The 21,677-nt window shown below is 37.0% G+C and overlaps 1 protein-coding gene across 2 annotated transcripts in view; it reads left to right on the top strand.

Annotated features, from left to right (window-relative positions):
* The window catches only part of SACK1B (scaffolding CK1 anchoring protein B), a 48,785-nt gene extending 27,451 nt beyond the window's left edge, over nt 1–21,334 (top strand). For both annotated transcript variants that reach the window (XM_015859222.3, XM_015859224.3), the window contains exons 3-5: nt 5,862–6,026; nt 12,645–12,769; nt 14,688–21,334. In XM_015859222.3, the coding sequence (XP_015714708.1) occupies nt 5,862–6,026; nt 12,645–12,769; nt 14,688–17,043 (2,646 nt within the window). In that variant the 3' untranslated portion in view covers nt 17,044–21,334. The remainder of the gene's footprint in view (nt 1–5,861; nt 6,027–12,644; nt 12,770–14,687) is intronic.
* Nucleotides 21,335–21,677: the final 343 nt, after the last annotated feature.

Here is a 21,677-nt window from a genome sequence, read left to right as displayed (position 1 = left end):
CTATGTGCAGGGTCATTAGCCACCAGACCAGGCTGCCCAGAGCTACATCCAGCCTGGCCTTGAATGCCTCCAGAGATGGGGCACCACAACCCCTCTGGGTAACCTGTTCCAGTGCATCACCACCCTCTGAGCAGAAAACTTCCCCTTAAATCCAACCCAAATCTCCCCTGTCTCAGTTTAAAACCATTCCCCCTTGTCCTATCTTTATGAACCCATGTAAGCAGTTGTCCCCACTCCTGGAGGGGTAGAGCAAGCTCCCAAACATATTCCCTCTGTAATACCCATGATTTTCTGCACTGTGTTATCTGCCGTGCTATAGGACCTCTTCCTGCTGCCGTTCCTAGAAAAGAAAACAACTTGCGTATTATATGTCAGAAGTGATATACATGTTTATGAGAGCACTGCAAGCAGGAAGGAAAGAGTTAAACTGAATACTTTGAATATTTGTTGTTTCAGATGGTCTTGACAGTTCTTTTCTATGCAGATTTAGGTAAATAAACTTTAGTTTTATTTTAAGCTTTTCAATTTTTCCTAAATCTTTTCACATGAGTGCTTTGCCAGTCACTGGGCAGCAGCTGTTTCTTTGCAGAATGTTCAAGCTCTTTCCTTCCTTCCAACGGCTAGGTTTACAAATGCTTCTTGGAAAGTCCCTGCAAAGAATCCTAGGCTTTCCTCTTCCTCTCCCTGCCTTGTTGAACCTCAGCACTGCCTGGCAGAAGTCAGCTGCAGAGGAATCAGTACCTTTGCTGCCGGCTGCAGTGAGTCGTGCCTCCTTAAGTCAGACAGATATCTCACTAATCCTTCAGCCAGAATAACAGCTACCAAGCCCATAGATATGGATCATATTTATAGAATTGATGCAGCTCACTCCCATACATTTTGCAAGATACCTGCCTATAAATCTACCAGTGTCTGAGTTCAAAGTGATAACACCAGAGGAGTGATTTTAAGACAGTGTATGGTATGTTACAACCTAGCTCAGCCAGCAGTAATTTTCTGAAAGGTAATGCAGAAGGCTTTTATACATTTACTTTTCAGAGAAGACAGTCTTCTCTTCAAAGAACTTTTCTTCTGTGTTGTTTTCAATTTCATTTGTGGAAGAACTAATCCTGACCTTCTCATCCAGTTTTTAGAGTTATGGTAACCTGCAGAAAAGTTCATAGAATTACAAAGTGTCCTGAGTCTGGAAGGGACCCATAAGGGTCATGGAGTCCAGCTCCTGGCCCCACAGAGAACCACTCAAAATTCAAACCCTGTGTCTGAATGCGCTGTCTAAATGCTTGAACTCTGGCAGCTCGGGGCTGTGCCCACTGCCCTGTGCAGCCTGTTCCATGTCCACTGCTCTCTGGTACAGACCCTGTCCCTGACCCCCAGCTGCCCCTCCCCTGTTGCAGCTCCATGCCATTCCCTCGGGCCCTGTCGCTGTCACAGAGCAGAGCTCAGCAAGTTTTCCTTCATGCTGAGCAAACCTAACAGCCATTTACAGAGAGAAGTTTTTGTGGTTATGGACATATTTACATTAATTTTTATTCCATTTAAACTTAGTTTTCACTTTAAAATGCTTATGGTGTGCAGGTGGCATGTGACAATCAGCAACAGCTTGGTGTTCAGAAAACGCGTTGAGTTCTTAACTGCGTACTTAGTAAATCTTCAGAACTGATGACACAAATGATTTGGAGCAGCAGGAGGCAAAGAGGACCATGATGGCTGGGAGGGCTTGTTCTGAGGTAGCTTAGCTGCCTGTGGAGTGTCTTCACTATACAGTTCATTAAATTGCACTTAAAGAGTGTAATAATTGAAGTATATTTCAGAGTACATGGTATGAGTATGGTCAATCACTCCTTGACTGCAGAGCGAAGTTAGATAAATCAGGAAGCCAATTCTGATGATGATAATGTCGCAAGTAGAGACATTAACTTCATAGAAGTTATATAAGTATCAATCACTATTTGTTCCATTACACTGCCATAGTAATTGTAGGAGAATGGGTCATACTCAGATGTTTGATTAGCGCTTGCGTGATTGTATCTACACTCTTGTTTACAAAGGAGGGCTTCCCTCATTATACTGTGCTCTGAGACTTTATCTCAATATTTCTGATCTGCTACATTTGCTGTGTGAGACCCCAGCAGTTCAGCCAACCCAGATGCGATTCACAATGGCTTGAAAGAATGTTTTTGCAATGGAAGGATGTACTTTTGCAAACCATTTCAGAGCTAAGTATAATTTTGAAAATAAATGTGAATTTAACCAGAATCTTAGAAACACTGTGGTGTTGAGAAACAGTGCCAGAAATTATGGATATCAGGTGACTGACTACATGCAGTTAATATGAATTTCATCAAGCATAACCTGGGTCTGTGTTCTAGACCCCCAAGTATAAAAACACAGCATAATATAATTGGAAACCATGGTAATTCTCAATAGACATGTTATACAGCTTCCTACTGGGAAGGCTGTCTGTGCTGATCACAATATTTGTCTCTCTTTTTTTTTTTTAATTTCTGTTAATTACTGTATCTTCTTTCTGAATTTTTTTTTTGCAAGAGTTGTTGCTTGCCTGCTCTCTGAGAAAGGCCACATTCAAGCAACATCAAGCCTGTGCCACAAGGAGATTCTCTCTGAAACTTAGAACCATAAAAAAATTCAACTGGAGAACCAGGGAGAAGGCTGACAAAATAGAATCAACATATTTCACTTAAAAAAAAAATGGTTCTTCTGGCCTCAGTTAAGGAACAGAGGTGTGGTCAAAAGCACAGCACAGCAATATGGATTTTCGACATAGGATGTCTGGAGTAAGCCTCCCTTAGGTTACAAGAAATCAATACTCTTGCAGTGTATGTAGGTCAGTAGCATTATTCACTAATAGGTTATTGATATCATGGTAGGTGTCTCCAGTAAAGCCTGGCCTAAGGAAGCAGTGGCACTAGAGGATTCTCTTTTTCCTGTTTACAGGAAATGAAGTGTTAAATGACACACTCTGCAAGACATTTCTCAAAGAATGGTAATTAGTACTTCTGAAAGGAGCAGAGATACTGGGATAATGAAGTTGTCAGTAAAATAGCTGTGTCCTGTGCTGTGGACAGGGTTACCAACCACTAGATCAGGGTGCTTAGGACCCCATCCAACTTGGCCTCGAACACCTCCAGGGATGGGACTTCATGTTCCAGCATCTCACCACTCTGAGTAAAAAATTTCTTCCTAACATCTAATCTAAATCTCCCTTCTTTTAATTTAAAACTATTCTCTCTTGTCCTATTATTATCAGACCAGATAAACAGTTCCTTTCCCTCTAGACATTCTTAGGAGATGTTTAGTGATGTATGTATTTGCATTTTTGGGGTTAGCCTGGGCAGCTTCCTCCTGTATAAGCCTTTGGACAGAGTTTGTTTCTGAAGATGAGATAAATTTAAGTAAACATAGGACATGTGAATGGGGCTCAAACTGGCAACTCCTGGGAGTAATGACTATTCATTATAGTATGATAGATCAACAGAACTGTGCATCAACCTCCATTTTCAGCCTCATAATACACAGCATGATGTCATCTTATTGTGTACTTAATTCTTAGTTTGCAATAATCTGCTTAGTTTTGCAAGAAATTTCAACTGAGTGTTTGTTTTAACCTTCAAAGAGTAACATTATAGGATAATAGAATTGTTTAGATTGGGAAATACCCTTAAGATCAAGTCCAACCATTAACCTAACACTACCAAGTCTACCACTAAACCATGCGCCTAAGCACCACATCCACACATTTCAGGATCACGACTCCATGACCTCCCTGGATGTCCTGTTCCAACTCCTACCACAGCTTACCAATGGAAGTGTTTTGTAATGCTTGCATCAGAATACTACTTAATAAAATTGTTGGGTTGTTTGTTGGGTTTTTTTTTGGTTTTTTTTTTCGTTTGTTTTTTTGTTTGTTTTGTATATGTGATTTTTAATAAAACATTAACATATGAAGCTCTGCTTTTCTCCTGAAAGCTATTTTTAGTTTCAAGACAGAGGTGAGGAAAATAGTATATGTATCTGCTGGTGCCCTTATCATCGGTGTTAGAGGTTATTTTGTACTTACTGACCTCAGTAGATTTTTTTCATCTGTAAGGATGCCTTCAAAACCAAAATTTAACCTAGAAAAGCATTCACCTGTTTGAAAAAATGTTGGAAGATGAGCAGAAAGGAACTGTAGTAACAACATAAGATGATTAAACTTAGTAAAAATCATTTTCTGCTCTGGCTATACTTTTAGTTTGCTGTTGGACTGTTTGGGGTTTTTTCCTATCAAATTGCAAATCAAGTGGCAACAGTCTACTTTTGCTGCGCATGGTATCAGTGTTTCTGCTCTGCCAACTATTCTCTCTGCCCTGAAAGCGTGAAATGTTTAATTATTCCCAAAGGCCGCTTTTGATCAGGGTGACAACAACTTTCTTATGTTCTGCAAGGTCTCCCAGAAACCTGGTGGTTTTAGCTTCCAGCCGAAAACTGCTGCCCTATTCAGTATGCCCTGCATGTCTGCACAGCCTTTCAACATTTCCTTTTAAAAACACTGATGCTTGCTTTTGCAGAAACCTCTTCTTTTTTACGAAACAAATGTTTTGGAAAGAAAACAGCAGTTTATAAGAATGGTTGGAAGTGTACTCAAAAATACTCAAGTGTTTTTCCTCAGGGAATTTTCCTGGCACAGGACATTAATCTTATGCCCAGAAGAAACAGAATTTGTGGAATAGCCAATTTTCTGATGTACTTGCTGCACTCTGAATTCTATCATTTTTGCTGTTCCTTGCTGGATTTCACTGTCATTTAGCTTCCTCTTGTAAGTATCGGGGTGGAGATTAGCACTGCAATTTCAGAAACAGATGTTAAACAGTAGTAAAATCTTTTTTTCAAAAGTGATTCTGGAAATAACCTTGTTGAGATCTTGCATCAACAAATGCACTGCTAATGTTCATGTAAAGAAAGTTTAAAGACAAGTGAAATTGGTAAAGCAAGCTCACTATCAAGCTTGCCCTTTTACCCATGACAGACTTAATTTGATTTAAATTTGTACTGAAAAGTATCGCTGGTACTTTTTATGAGGACTTTAATGGATAAGAATATCATTTTTAAAAGTTACACAGACAGCTGTTCTCCCAATGCTGTTTCCTCAAATGCTTCAATTCACTAACAATAAATCAGTTGTCTATCATCTCCAAAATACTACGAGCAGTACACTACTTTTCCAAATCAGAAATACCTACATTATTTCCGTAGATTGAAGAACATCAGTAGTTTGTGTGCAGCACTCTCTAGTCTCCTGGAACCAAGGTCTCACCACCTGAGTAAGTTTCATCCCTTCATGTGGACTGAGTCAGTATGGATCCTGAAGTCCTGATAAAGTGCTCCAGATGTTCATTGTGTTCTGACTTCTTCAAACTCTTATTATTTTAGAGAAAATGATGAAAAAGAACAGCATTTAGATTAGATTGAACAACTGTCTTGTATAAAAAGGGTGTATCTGAACTTTCTTTTATGAAGTTATATTGTGGTGATTCCATTTCTTTTTTTTTTTGTCTGTATTAATATTGCTCTGTTTCCCATTCACTTCCTTACCACTGGCTTTCACTTCACCCATCCCTAAGCTCATCTGTTTGCCAGAGTCTTCTGCTTGTTGTGAAGCAATAACAAGCAATTGCCTGACTTTTCAAAGAGAAAATTCAGTAGTCTTGAGATGGCTTTACGGTTACATGGTAGCACATGGAAAATAGCAGAGCTGACTGATGCATGAATAGTATTAGTGTTAGTTTTACAGGGTAGATCTCAGTGAAGAGTTTTATATGTATATAAAACAATAATTTGTGTCTTTGTTTTTTTTTATTCAGGTCATTGCCATAGTTATGGATATGTTTACAGATGTGGATATCTTTAGAGAAATTGTAGAGGCATCTACTAGAGGGATTGCAGTGTATCTCCTGCTTGATGAGTCAAACTTTGGCCACTTTCTGAAAATGACGGAGAAACAAGGCTGCCAAGTTCAAAGGCTGAGGGTAAGACTTATTGTGTTCCTGTACTTGGACCTTCACGACTCATTCCTTTGCAACCTACTGAAAAGTGAAAAGTATTCAAAAAGTGATTATCAAATACTGCTGTTTCAAATTAGCTGTGAAGTAGAAATAGTTAAAACTTTCAGCAGAACCTTCCCTATTAATGTTATTCTCTTCAGAAACACTTCTATCTTTTTCATATGTTATGTATTTAATAGAAAAATACGATTTTTAACATATTATTTATAAAACATTTTTGTGTTATTATGTATGTCGGAATACTCCAGGTTTGGAAAACCTTTATGCTAAATTAACCTGCAAATAAAGTCATAAAGCTTATGTAAATTGTTAGGAAAAATAAATGATATACTTCATTTACTTCATTTTTTATCTTTATTTTTTGTAATGTGATTATGTATTAAAATGCTTTAAAAAGCCTGGGATTCTATATTAGTAATGTTTTCCTGAAAATATTCATGGTCGTGGCTGTTGACAGCATGTCTTAGGGAGTATGCAATATAATAGGCTTACTTTTATAAATTAGATATGTAGCTTTCTCCTGTAAGAAAGATAATCAGGAGAGGATTAATGTTTACATTTCTCATTCAATTGCTTACACCACCCTGCTACTTAACCGTAAGTAGAATAAAAACCATATGCTGCACTGAACTGACGTAAGCGCTTCGTAAGCGCTTCATAAATACTCCTAGGTTTACTCTTTTGTAGATAGCTCTGAAGATGATCCAAGGACAGTAGAGAGCTTCTCTGCAAAGATGTAGATATTTCCTTGTCTGAACTTCTGTTTGTAGCTCCATTTGCAATTCCTTGTTTTTGCTACTAACTGGGCCATGCTTACTCCTGGAAGAAGAATTACAGAAGCATACTAACATGCATTTTAAAAATCCAGCCCATAAAACACATAGAGATATGTCATGTTTGTGAGAATAAATGGGGCATTTTTATTTTCTTTAATTGTGGAGCAAATCTATATTTTATACAAATTTTTGCTCTGGACTTAGAAACAAAGAGCATTACCACACCACTTCCTGTTCTTGTTCCTTGTGGGGGGCATTTGAGTGTGTGAGACTGCCCTCTGGTGGCTTAATACACAAAGCTATGGCAGTTTTTAAAAAGAAAAAGTCAGAAATTTTGCTGATCTGTAGACGCTAGTAGTGATTGCCTCCATAAAGTCAATATATAGCAATAGTCACACATGCTGAAACTTGAGGTACTATACCATAGAGATTCCTAACATGGCATACACTTTTTTCTATAGCGTGACTTTTATTTGCCTAGTGTAAAAGAAATTAGGAGCATGCAATTGAAGTTCTATCTCTAAAAAACACCATAGTATGCATTTTCACATTTATTCTGTGTAGTATATTTCTGTAGCTGTTTCTAAAGCTTAACTTTTTGGGGATGAGTTAATTTTCTTTCTAAAATGGTTTTATAGACAATTAAACAGACATTTATACTGTGATTGAAAGAACTCTGTACGTACATTAGAATGGATTTGGTATGGGTTAGTGTGTTGGAGAGGTGTGGATTTGGTTTGGCTTAGTAGGTCATAAGAGGTTTGGATTTGGCCTCTTTACTGAGATTATGTTTTATATGCTTCTGTTGTGTAATAATGGGACAAACACTTTCATATTGAAAGATTTATTTAGAATGCTTTGAGATTTATCAGCAAATGAAAACTATATGTCAAAGAACTAAATATTGATCCAGCAATCCTGTTGTGTCCTGGGTTTCCTGTTGAGTCCTGGGTTTCCTGTTGTGTCCTAGGTTTAGCTTGTAATAAATGTCTTCAAGCTCCTCAGCTAGGTGCTACTCCCAGTGACTGTTCCCATGAGAATAAAAGCTTACTATTCTACTATTCTGGCAATAATCATTTTCTTCCTTGAAGATTAAGAGAAACTGATGGTGACTATGAAAGAGCCAATTATTTGACAAGGTTTTCTCCCTTTCTCCTTTTTTTTTTATTGCCTCTGTGTTCACAAAAATGAACTATATTTAACTTTTTGTACTTTTGGACTTCCCCTTTTATAGACTGAAAGCAATAAGAGGACTGAGATGTGAAAATATATTTTTTTTTCCTCAGGATACAGTACGAACATTGTTCTTTTTATTCTCTGGTATGGTTTGATTCTGTCTTGCAGGAGTATGGCAGATTTCTTCTCCAATAGAAGGGCTTCTCTAAAGCTCTTCTAGCTTAAGCAAAGCCCACACTGGCTATTTTTCTCTTCAGTGAGCAAAAAATAAAAAGACAGAGGTTGTATTTTTGAATTCAGATTTACATTTCAGTCTTCTGTATGTAAAAAAGGATTCATTCATAAATCTACACTAAATGTCTGTGCAGACAGTTTTATTCATCTGTGGCGTGAATGCATATCAGCACATATTTCTGTCTTTTTTTGAAAGATATAACTGGAAAAAAAAATAGACTATGTATTATGTGATTGTTATGTGAATTCTGTATAGAGGACATAAAACGGGAATTTACTAAGAGCTTTTCCAGTCTCTAGTGGAATTCTTCTTGTGGATTGATTTCTACTTAATATTTACTTTATCTCCATCAGTGGCTCATCTCGAATAGATAATGGCTTTCTTGTACTCTCCTATTTCCTCACTTTCAGTTTAACTTTTCTGTTTCCTGACTGTCTTACATTTTTTCCCCATTAGCTGATGTATTTCTCTTTCTTTCTCATCTCTGTCTAAACTTCTTTTGATTAACTTTGTCACCAGATCGACTTGTTCAGTCAGCAGTTCCTTTGCATAGAATATTGTAAAGTCCATACAGATCCTGACTTTTTTCAAATGATTTTTCAAAACCTAATTGCTATTTTTTTTCTGAAGTTTGTTGTTTATTTCTGCTGCTGTCAAGTGCTGCAGCAAACTAGGAAATAAGTAAATTTGCACTGTGAAACACATCAGAGAGGACAATCCTCAATATCACCAGGATGCGTAAGGGTTTGGATTGCAAACAATGTAGAATGTAGAAAATGTTGATTAATGCCCAAGAAGTCAACCAAGCTCTTCAGCAGATGTCAGAGTTTAGTTTTTTTATCTGATATGAAATAATGAAATCATTGAATCACTAAGGTTGGAAAAGTCCTCTAAGATTGTCTTAGTCCAACCATAAATCCATCACTACCATGCCCACTAACCATGGCCCTCAGTGCCACATCTACATGTTTCTTGGAAACCTCCAGTGACACTGATTCCACCACCTCCCTGGGCAGCCTGTTCCAGTGCTTCACCACTCTTTCTGAGAAGAACTTTTTCATAATATCCAATCTTAATATGAGTCATGGCATGTGGCAAAGCCTCTACATTGAACAGAAATTTACTTCTCTGGAAATAATGAAGAGTCATCTTGCTAAAGGAGAATATTGCAAGAAATTTGACAGGAACTGTTTATGCTGTGATACTCTTCTCAGTATTTTTTAATGAATTGGGGAAATGAGAAAGTAAAAACATTAATGAATAGATTTTTTTCTTTTGTGAGATCTACCTCCAAGTATATATGCTTAAATGCACGGGAAAAACTGTTCATGAGAGCTGACTGCAGTCCATTAGTTCTTATGAGTTTTATCAAAATCATCAAAAGTTATCTGTTACTTCCAGATCTGAGTCAGATTTGGTTATTAAAAAGGAATGCACAGCTCAGCTTTATATCAGCAATATTTTGTCCATAGGACCAAACTTCAGTCAGAAGTCATTGGTAATTTGACTTCAGTGGTCACTGAATCAGCTTGAAAGTTACAGCAGAACCTAGCTGGAAAGCTACTTAGCATTTGTACAGCAAGTGCTAACTCTTAGTAAGAACATCACATCACTAATGGTGAAAAATATTCTTCTTCTGTAAAACTGCTGGGCTAACTATTAGATAGACATCTTTTACCTTCTTCATGCATATTCTTGTCAGCAAGTACAGGATGAATAATTGAATACTGATAAAAACAGATTCTACAAATAAAAAATGCTGAAGTGAAATGTTTGAGACCAGTATACTCACTGTACTTATCTATCACACTGGAGAATTTTTACTGAATAATTATATATCATTTTAAATTATGAGTCTGAATTTTAAGTCGTGGTTGTGTGGTTCTCCCTGGGAAAGTAGTTATGCGTAAAGAGAAGGCAAGAGCTTGTTTCCTCTTCATCACCTGTGTGTCATTTATTTGAATAACCCTGATAGCCATCCTTAAACTACAGCACAGAGAGACAAACACTGAATATTTTAAACACTGGGAACACAACACTACAACCTGCTCTTGTAGGGGGGAGAAGATCCTGGGTTTGGCTTAGGGGTTTACAGGACCAGACAGACTTACCATTTGAAGGAGAATTCCAGCATTTCATACAAAGTAGGGCTAGCAATTCAATTATATGTATATTTGCTGCTAGTGCTCTTAAGTAGAGCACATAGTTCCTTAATGTTCTCAAATATTTTATTTATTTTTGGAGGTTATTCAAAGGATGCATTCTTGGCAGCTAATTAGAGGGCTTGAAAGATGCCAGATGAGTTGTGGAGGAAGTGTTACATAAGAACAGTGAGCGTGATCTCTGGCACATGCCTTTGTAGTGCCATGTTCCCATCTTTTCCTGGATGACATTCTGAGACACAGAAAGAGTTGGCAGGATTAAGGGAGCAAGATAGAAATGCTGCAGAAGCAATAATATTGGAGAAGGAAAACAGGATAGCAGAGAAAACAGTCACTAAGATGTTAAAAAAAAAACAACAACAAAAAAAAAAACCAGTGAAATATATATATTATAATAATTTTTTAGAGGATTTAGAGCATACTTGAGGCTGTATTTTAACTTATGATTACTTAAGGCAAAGGGATTTTTATGCAGTATGATAACTTGCAAGCCCTTACCTTTGCTTGTGCCCACAGCATTCCAGATTCCCCAGTGATATTCTGTCCAATACTTTTTGGGCCTTATCTCAGAAAAACTTGATAGATTCAACTGGCATGTCATTATATTTGTGCTTTCTGTTACACTTATTTGAAAATATATAAGCTGAATCTCAAGTGGCCTTCCACTTATGACATAAATAATATATCAAATTAATTTAAATGCTTAGCATTGAAGTTAATGCAGTTTTTATGAAGTTTATTCAGATTTTAAATGACACATTTTGATTTACATTAAATAAAGGTTAGCAATTGTTGATAATCTTCATAATGGGGCAAACTCCATTATTTTCTTTTATTTTTTAAGTAATTACTATTTGTTCACTATTTGACTTTCAAAGTAAAAGGTTTTTTTGTTGTTGTTGTTTAATTACTTCTAGTTTCTGCTAAAGTAGCTGGTGGGGAATGAATAATTTTCTTTGCTGGAATTGGTTTGTTCAAAATTCAGCAAAACAGTTCTAGAAAAATGGGAAAATTGGCGTTCTTTTAGATACCAAGTTGAAAGTCAATGTTGTGATAACAAAGGACACCATGCTAGATAATCAAAGGTGATTAGCAGTTAGAGATGCAAAGAGACAATTAATAATGTTAACATCCCCTGAAATAATGCATACTAGATTCTTATTGATCTTTTTTTAACTGTTTCTCAAAATAATCTGAGCATTCACATTTATTTTAACTGAGCCCAAATAACTACTAGGTTTTACAGCACTTGTGTTTCTAGCAAATTTGTAATGCAAAAATACATTTTTAAATGTTTTTTTGTTTGTTTGTTTGTTTAAATACCTTGAGAAAAGAAAGCTAAATAAAAACTAACGATATTTAAAGAACCATAAAGTCAAACTGTAATTTACCAACTCATCAGTTTTTATGTGTAACTTTTTTTAATTATCTTTAAGAATTTTAAGGTGGAAACAAGACAGTATAGAGGGATTTAGCAAGCACGTGTTATTTCAAAATGTCTGTCATTTCATTTGTATTTTCTCCTATTTTTTTTCTGTTTGGGAAAAGTTCACTGGATTATTGTTCATACTGTCTTTAAAACTGCTATAGCCTGAGTTTACACAGTTCATGGTCTGATCCATTTTGCTTCATGAATAGATTTAATCAGTTTCCTGTACCTAACCTTCACAGAGCACACTTCTGCTGTGATTTTCAGCCTCGCCTTATAACGTCAAAATGTGGGTCAGAATTGAACCTTTACAGTCAATCAGTAGTCACAAGAAGCAAGCTACTCATTTGTCTTCAGAAGTCTTATTATGGTCCACTATTTCATCCCACAAAGTGGGATGCCTGTGTTTATAGATAGAGCAGTCCTGTTCAATCAAAGTAAGTGATAGTGATGCTTTAACTATCAGAGATGCTTGGAAATCAGATGCTGAAAAGATACATTTTGAGTACAAAATCTCTTTCTCTTGTCAAAGACTTCTTGTACTGGAACCTCATTTCTGAGAGTGAATTCTATGGCATATAGGGGAATTTGCATGGCCCAGGAAATCTCATCATTCTTTAAGACAAAGGGATGACTTGCCATTTTGCCTTTCCAGGGGACAGGTTCGATCAAAGTTTACTGTCCTGTGGTGCTTAGTGATATGTGATAATGTAACTCTTCTACTGTACCTCTGATTTTCAAAGCCCTATATGCTAAATGTCAAATACAATGTATCAATTAAAGTATTTCAATTATGTTTTCCAGAACATGAGGGTGCGGACAGTAAAAGGACAAGATTACTATTCTAAAACGGGAGCAAAATTCCATGGAAAAATGGAACAAAAATTTCTTCTGGTTGACTGTAAGAAAGTTTTATATGGTTCTTACAGGTAAGATCTGTCACTGAGGTGCTCATAGATTACCTGTCATCTAAGTATTTCACTTACTGGATACTTTTTCCTTGTGGCAATCTTACTAATTTAAAATTATAGACCGACTCTATGGCACTCTGTATTATATCATGGTCAAATTCAGAATTGTCCAAGATAAGTTGGCATAGAATCATAGAATCATAGAATCGCTCAGGATGGAAAAGATTTTAAAGATCACTGAGCCCAACCGTGGCCTAAACATACTACCCTAACTAACAGCCTTCTGCTAAATCATGTTCCTGTGCAGTCTATATTAGGATATGTTTTATTATTCTACTTTCTGTTTGAATTCTGATATATTCTTGCAAAGCAGAAGTCAGAAGAATTTACAGCTTTGCAGAGTTGGAAAAAAGTTAAAGCAGTACCAGTTTTATCTCACAGATTATTTTTCTTCATGGTTCACTTCTTTCTTTTGGCCTACTGAATTAATTTCTGCCAGCCTAGTGCCTGGGTGACTGATACATGTACCCACTGATTTTTCTATATTTCAACTACTGTAAACTTTTGAAAATCTGTCTCTTTATTTCCTCTGAGACTCAAACAGCGTCTAATTTAGATTGATATGTGTAAATGGTAGTGAGATAAGTCAGAAGTTCATAAATGAGTCAGTATAAGAGAGTCCAGAGAGAGTCTGTCTGCTTTGACATCTACACGCATTCTTAGAGTCTGTGAGAATGTGATAGGTTTTCTCATTTCTTTTGAAAAATAGCGTGACTTTAAGACCTAGCACAGAGGCTGGAATCACCAGTTTCTGTAGAAAGTAAGCTTTCTTTGAAAAAGAATTCAGTGATATATAGCAAAAAATATGAGTATTTCTGAATTCTTGCTCTCTGAACTTTTTTTTTTTTTTTTAACAAATATTACAAAATATACTGTTCTCAATATGGACTTCTGTGAAACTTAAAGAGAAAAATAAATATGTATCATAATTTTGTTTAAGCTCATCACACTATTCCCCCCCAAAAAAATTCAAAACTAGCAAATAAAATTAAATCAGCAAGCTATTTACACGAATGCAACAAATCATCTTCCTCACAAGCAGGAAATGCAAATAGAACAAGTTTATTGCTTTCATTTAACTTTTTTTTTTTCCCAATTATTTTTGGCATTAGATTAGGATCATGGGACAGATGTTTTTTATTTGCTGTAGTCTACAAACTGCATGCTTTCAACACCATGATATTAGGCTTACTGAAGCATTCTTAATGTAGGTGTTAATGTATTTTATCTCATATTATAGCTATAAAGTAGCCATAGCTTGTTAGATTTAAGCATGGTTCAGCTTTTCTGTGCACAACTGAAAGAAAGAAAACTCATTTCATCAGGATATTTTATGTTGCACTTAATAGAAATGTTAATATTCAATCTCATGTGCATGCTAGAACATGAAACTTTCTGACAATTTTGAGGTGCATCTTTTTGAGAAGATGTTCAAAATGAAGTATATTCAGACCATTCAGACCATACAGTTTAATGTATTATTTTAAATGCAGTTTGTTTCAACACATAACCATACATTAGTGTTCTCTGACACTAATGGTCAATTCTGGCTTAGTCTTTGTGGAGGTAATTTTGCACCATTAGGTATTTCTGTTCTAGTGCTCTGCACTTGTGAATACTTTTTGCAATATCCACTATTTGTAAGACTGTTTAAGTAGTTATTTCTGCTCCTGCTGAAAGCAGTGGAAGTCTCCCACTGAGTTCAAGTTGTATCAGATTAGATCCTCTAAAAGCAAATTGCATGAATCCTACTCCCAATTTCTTTATTCACTAAATCCACGTCTATTTGATTTCTTTTTTTATTTTTTTTTCAAGGACCAGTGATATATATTAGTTCAAAAGAACTGTTTTTAATAGTCATTTCTTTTTCTTTCAGCTTTATGTGGTCTTTTGAAAAAACCAACCTCAGTATGGTTCAAGTTATAACAGGACAGCTGGTTGAATCCTTTGATGAAGAGTTCAGGACACTATATGCCCGTTCTTCTGTTCCTAGTTCATTTGCCCCAGAATTAGTGCGGGTAAACAGCCGCAGGACACTCTGGGATAATGACACGTACCAACACTCAGTGTCTTCCTTAGCTTCAGTTTCTAGCCAAAGAAATCTTTTTGGTAGACAGGACAAGATTCACAAGTTAGATCCTGTTTATTTGAAAGCTCGTGGACGATTTGCAGTAAATGAAATAGATAAATTTGGCTTGAGAAATCAATCTTTTAATAAACAACCATTTCATCCAAGTTTCAATATTCAGAATTCTATCCAGCAGTATCAACCTAGTGAAAAAAATGAGCACTGGAAGAGACATAGTTATGCTGGGGAGAAGCCAGAAAGGACACCTTACCTACTGCTCAACAGAGCTATTAATAGAGCCAATAATCCAACAAATACTTGGAAAATGCCATCTGATAGCCTTAGTATTGTATCTTCATTGAGAGGAGGATATGCAAATAACTACAATACACCCCAACAAAGTTTTGCTGATCAGTTTTCACGACCGAAGGTAAATCTTGCAGAAAGAAATTCGATTGTACGGAGGTCTTTTAATGGGACAGATAATCAAATCCGCCATCTGCAGCAAAGGATGCCAACACTCGAACACACAACAAAATCATTCCTACGTAACTGGCGAATTAAGTCATATTTAAATGACCAATCTGATTATCCAGTAGAGTCTAATGGATCAGCCTTGGGTGACAGATATGATGGCTATGACACAACTGAAAATATTAAAGCTCATGCCCTGTACTCCCATTCTCGTTTACGATCATCAATAGTGTTTCAGCCAACTTTACCTGAACAACAGGAGGTAAGCAGCTGTGCAAGTTCTTCAAATTCAACTATAATTGGGTCAGAGGGAAGTGCGACACCTAAAGGGACATCTAATCATGCACCAAGTTTGGAAAATGGAACAGATAATACTTCAGAAGAGCTTAGCACAAATGCCTTGTCTAAATCAGAGGCACCCAAAAACCACAAAATTCAAGTGGCAGAAAACAGTACGCCTATTGCAAATTCAGATGCAGTAGGGGACCCATCTGTCTATTTATACACAGTGCTCAGTGCAGAAAAACATGCAGAAAACATGAAAAATCTTCAAAATGAAAATATCCTTAAAAGAAGAAGTTTTCCCATGTTCAACTCAAAGTCTATATTAGACCCTCATGCCGATAAACACACGTCCAGTTACGTTTACAGCACATTGACTAGGAATAGGCTTAAGCAGCCAGTTAGTCCAAAAATTCCAGAAGATACACTAAAGAGCTCTAAAAGTATGCATAGTATGGCCAACCATTCGCCACAGGAGGAAAAGAACCTCAAAGGAGAGCTGAAAGGCCCTACTGCTACCAAGGCAATCTCCATGGCAGTTCTTGCTGAAGCTATCAAAGAGGAGTCTGGTAAGGATTGCACATCAAAGAAAGAAAATAAGAGTTCCCCAAGTTTTCTAAAGAAAGGATCCCAAAAGTTACGGTCACTTCTTAATCTCACACCAGACAAGAAGGATATCTTGGTAAAAAACAAAGGTCCTGCCTTTTACAGAATGTGTAGTAGTTCTGACACTTTAGTTTCTGAAGAAGAGAATCAAAAACCAAAAATCTCTGAGAATAAGACGGATTCTTCCCCAAGGAGAAAGAGGAACACATCAAATTCACAAGGCAGCTTGAACAGAAGTAAAGAAGATGTCACTTCGAGCCCATCAAAGTCTCCAAAGTCTCCAAAGTCACCAAAACCTCAAAAACCTCCATCTGATGAAAGTAGTAAAAAGTGTCCTGTCTTGTGCCCTCTTGAAACTAAATTCATAGAAACTGCAGGAGATGCATCTACCCCAAGATTTAATACGGAACAGATTCAGTATCAAGATGTAAAGGAAACTACCACAAACGCTGCTCCTGAAAGCGCCCCTGTTTGTGCTCTACAAAGAGCAACTTCAATGACTCCGCAACTGGCAAGCTCAAAACATCAAGAGGATCTCAGATCTCGTTCAAGTGAAAGGCGTGTTTATAGTCGCTTTGAGCCATTCTATAAGATGGAAAATGCTAGTCAACTTGCAGGAAATACACTAAATAGCAGTTCACATCTCTCAGATATGAAAAACAAGACCTTAGGGAATAACTATGGCAGGAGTAATCACCTGGTCAGCTACGACTCAACTGCTTATCATCCATTTCAGCCTAATGAAAATAAACTGAGAGGATTTATGCAGAAATTTGGGAACTTTCTACACAAAAACAAATAAAACTTCTGTTGCTGTTGTTGGAATACAACAAGAGTAGCAAAGCTGTACATTCCTAGCTGGATGAGACTGATGAACGACTTTGTAGAACTTAGTTTTCTTCAGAATCGAGGACATTTGAATGAGTGTACATATTTTTACATAATTATCTTAGAGTTATTATACTTCAGTCTTTACAGAAATTCTGTGTCCAGAAAACGTCTCAAGGGATTTGTTTATAGTGTTTATATTGTAAGATTACTTTTATACATTTTCTTTGTGAAGAAAGTATGCGCTAGCATCTTGTAAGATTTCCTGTGGGGGGAAAGAAATATGGAGAGTGTTTTTAAACTTCAAGTAATACTGTTTCCAAAGATATTCCATTTAAAAATAGAATAGCACTAGGAATAGCGGCTTGTGTCTTTTCAGCGTTTATGTACGTTTTCAAATGATAAACACAGATGTTAATGCATTGCATGTTACTTATCTTTAAACTCATTTTTAAACCCTCTTATAGATTCCATCTTGGTAATAATTTACCCCCTAGCACCATATCGAGCTGTTTAGGCAGCAGATGGATCTTACTTCATTGAATTTTCCATTTAATGCATTTTCTGAACTATTTGGCACATGTCTTAAAGTGACCTTAATCTGAGCTTTCACAGACTTGTTTACATGGCTAAAATGTGAATGTAGGATGAATGTTAACAAAAAAGAAAAAGGAAACAAAACAAAAAAAAAAACAAACACCAACCCAACAGTTTATAAAGAAGGTGCCTTCAAAAGAACTTTTAACTGGTTTAGATTTCAATGAGTTAATTACTTTTGTATAACATGCCAGTATTCTGTAATGTATTCTAAAAATAGTCTTTTGCTAGATTTTTCTATTGTTTCCGTGAAAAAAAAAAAAAAGTGGATTTCCACGTCTCAGGTAAGTCTTAGAGTTTCATATGCAACAGTCTGTTTAAAGTGTTGCCAGATTATGTGCAACTCTGCCTTTAATAGCCTATTTTTTTATAATAAGGTTGCAAGTGCTTAGACCAGGCATGTGAGGGAGGTTGTACGCTCAACACTACAATACTTGAATATTCCATGCTCTATTGTTTTATGTCAGGATAGAAGACCTCAGAAGACCAGGAGCAATTAGACATTTAAAAATGGGACTGATGAAAGGCACCACATCAAGCAGTATGACACCTCTCCTGAAGAAAGTATCAATAAAGGGTGCTAGCAGCAATTGTTTAACATTAATGAAGGTATCCAGGCACCTAGGTACAATCTAAGGAGATATGACTTCATTCAGGCTCTCAGTATCTCAGTCATAAGTATTTTCTTGATACTAAGTGCTTATGGCAGATCAGTGCATACAGAAAAACACAGGGATGTGGTGTGTTTGCAGCATGGCGTCCACTTCTTACCTGCGGCTTGTAGGCATAGCATCCACCATCTCATGGCCCTCCTTGGTGTGGGCTTTTTCTTTTAGCAGAACACCCGTAACCATTTAGCTGCAAGATGCTTTGGGACAGTCTTGTTCCATTTGAATTCTGTAGAGCTGTTCTTCCACACTTTACATAATTACATAATAAGAGGGCTGAAGACAAGGAAATGGACATTTCTCTGATTATGGCAGTCATCATTTTGGAAAGGCATATTCAAATCCTTGCCTTGCTAGCACTCCTGCCTCTTCTTTGGATATGTCTTAGGCATGTTTTGAGAGCAACTACTAAGAAATAAGCTCCAGTGGGATCATGAAAAATGCTTTTTTAGGAAAAACTGTGCCTGCAGCAGGCACTGGGCAACACCGAATTTTTGGGCTTTAGGCAATATTGTAAATTTTCAACAATAAAAATTTGGGAAACTTCATTGCTGAAAGCTTAATGTCCCTTATGCAGGGTCTTCGTGTTTCAGGAGCCTGTTTTATGAGACAGTTTCACTCTTAGATCTAAAAGGTCCTACAGCATTCCATGCTAGAGTCCTACTGTGGAGGTGGTGGCTTTGTCCTTTACAAATATCAAAAAGGCATTTCATGCACCAGCTCAATTGAGTTCGTTTGTCTGTGCTACCTGTGGTGCTGAGAGGAGATTTTAAATGGAAATCTCATCATTAAGAATCTGCCCTGGACCCATGAACTTGCTGTAGCTATTGGCAGTGATTTCAGTGAAGCAATGCAAGCTTTTCATTCAAACTGTTTCTCAGGCAAACTTACAGGGTTGATGCATTATAGTGATTACTGTTTCGCTGTGGGGATGGTATTTATTTTTAAGGGTCTTGTGTCTCAATCCTCTGCTGAAAGTTTCAATCTCCCCTTTACCTATGATTTATCTGGGATAGAAAAGACTATGAATCTCTTAATGAACACTGGCCACTTGATCACTCCGTGCTAAAATGCCTTAGCAGATATGTTTCCCAAAAGGCCTGTCAGAAGCAGCAATTTCAGGCCCAGATCCCAAGGCAAGATGTATCTCCTTAGTATTATGTGCGTACTTTCAACATAGGCGCAAATTATTTACCCAGCTACTCGGCCAACAGCATTTCAGCACTACACTTATTTGTAAGTCTTACCACATGTTAGCAAGGCAGAATGTTAGAATGGTGCCTGAATTAAATGTACAGCAAAAGAAGTAAGCTAAGGTGCTATCAGAGCTTACGGTGTAGATAAGTTTAGGGAAAATATTGAGTTTTTCCTCATACTCATAAGCTCAGACATACATTTGTAAGTAATACTAGATTTGGGAAGGAATCGAGAGAGAGAGAAAAAGGGCCATCTGGCAAGTTTTGAAGTGACAGTTCTTTGCATTTTATAGTAGAATGTGGGAAACATATTTTGATTTATTTTTTTTTCTGTATTTCCAGAGTGGATTGCTCATTAGAGAGTCCTGAGAAAGCAGGTATTTTAATTTACCAAGTCACCCATATTAGATAAATAGTTCCATTCTGTATTTATACACAGAAGATTAAGTGCCTTCAGTGAAGAGCCTGCTCATATGCTTAATAATGCAAAAAATTAATCACAGTAGAATTTTCTTTTTCATTTCCATGTATCTCCTCAGAGACCCTGCATTGAGGCCTGATCCAAGATTAATTGAACTGAATGAACATTATCACCACTGGCTTCAGTGAAAGTTGGATCAGACACATAATGTACTGATGCCACTATTTTAGAGGTGCAACAGAAAGCTGCTTGGAAGGCACGTGACCCTGGCACTGTCGGAGCAGCAGCTCATTGCCCTGCCTGCAGCTTTAGAGATGAAAGAGCCCCTGGTGGGGCTCCAGGGCAGGTGAGGCAGGGACCAACTGCCTTGGTGTTACCACTGAAATTGTGTGTTACAAGTGGGAAAACAGTGTTCAGCTGCTTGTGTCTGATTTGCCTCCTATCTGTGGAGGATTCAACCTGTTCCACAAAATAGATAAGTGTGGAAAAAATGCATGTGCTCTTTGCATCAATAAAGTCTGTGTCTTTTTGAAAGGAGGAATAGTGCTTATATTTTTGAACTTCCTTTTCCCCAACCTTGTCTTGATCTTTCTGCTCTTCCCAAGGAAATGCACTTTGTTCAGTGTGTCCTAAATGTGCTTTACACATTGCAGGTTTGCTACATCCTGCACACACCCACTGTACTCCCAGTTTTGCAAGGCTCTGAAGTAATAGGTATTGCTGTGCATGACGGTCATTTGGCCAAATGGTTTGGGAGTTGTGAAACGCACTAAAAAATGATGTGTCATTTTCACATTAGATAAAACTCAGATCCAGATGATTAGAGTTACACAGTACTGAATGTGGCCCTCGGGAGCCCCATGAGCAGCACAAGGCAGAGCATACAGGAAATACAGACCCCTCATACAGCGCAAATTCAATATGTGTTGTAAATAAACCACCTCAGCATATGATCATAATACCCAGTGAATTAATTGCTTCATTTCTTCAGCCTTGTAGTAAACAGTTTTTCTGCCTCTTGGACTGCAAAACATTGGTTATTTTATTAATGAGCTTGCACTGCACTCTATTCACACTAACGAATATGAACTTTGTGTAAATAAAAATGAAGACAAATTGGATTTCCGGCTGTCTAATTCACAAGGGTAATATTTTTTGTTAGAAACCTTGACAGAAAGAAAGCTTATCGGGTAATAGACATTTGTGCACCGATAGGTACAAGAGCGATACCATTCAGAGAAAAACTGTGTTTGATCATTTTTGGCTTTCTGGAATATATAAGGGAATGCTGTGGCTTATAAAAGAAGTCATAAGAAAAAAAATCCCCAAATCTGTGGAAAGACAATGTAAAAATAAAATTTACAATGGCTCCACTACGCTGTACGATAAATATGTAGTTTCCTCATTTGTAGCACTTCTTTCCTTGCTCTTTCTTGACATAAACTGTACAACCACAAGTGCCTGTACAACGGTGTAATGAACAGAGATCAGTAAGAACTTATTCCCCAGATCAGTGTTGCACTGCACAGTACAATATTTGTGGTTTGCTGTTGTTTTTGTTTTTTTTTAAACTTTATTTTGATTTAAGCAGAAGAATTAGAACAACATAAGTCTGCAGTTCATTGGTACATGAGATCTGACTCTCCAATTTTGTGTTAAGTTGCATGAATACATACTCCATTGGCACCCCAGTGATGAGAAAAGTCTGCACTGCTCAAATGCCATC

This window comes from Coturnix japonica, chromosome 3, assembly GCF_054131305.1.
Source record: "Coturnix japonica strain WE chromosome 3, WE-NBRP24, whole genome shotgun sequence".
Lineage (NCBI taxonomy): Eukaryota > Metazoa > Chordata > Aves > Galliformes > Phasianidae > Coturnix > Coturnix japonica.
The sequence above is the reverse complement of the archived record's forward strand: the minus strand, read 5'-3'. Positions and strand labels throughout refer to the sequence as shown.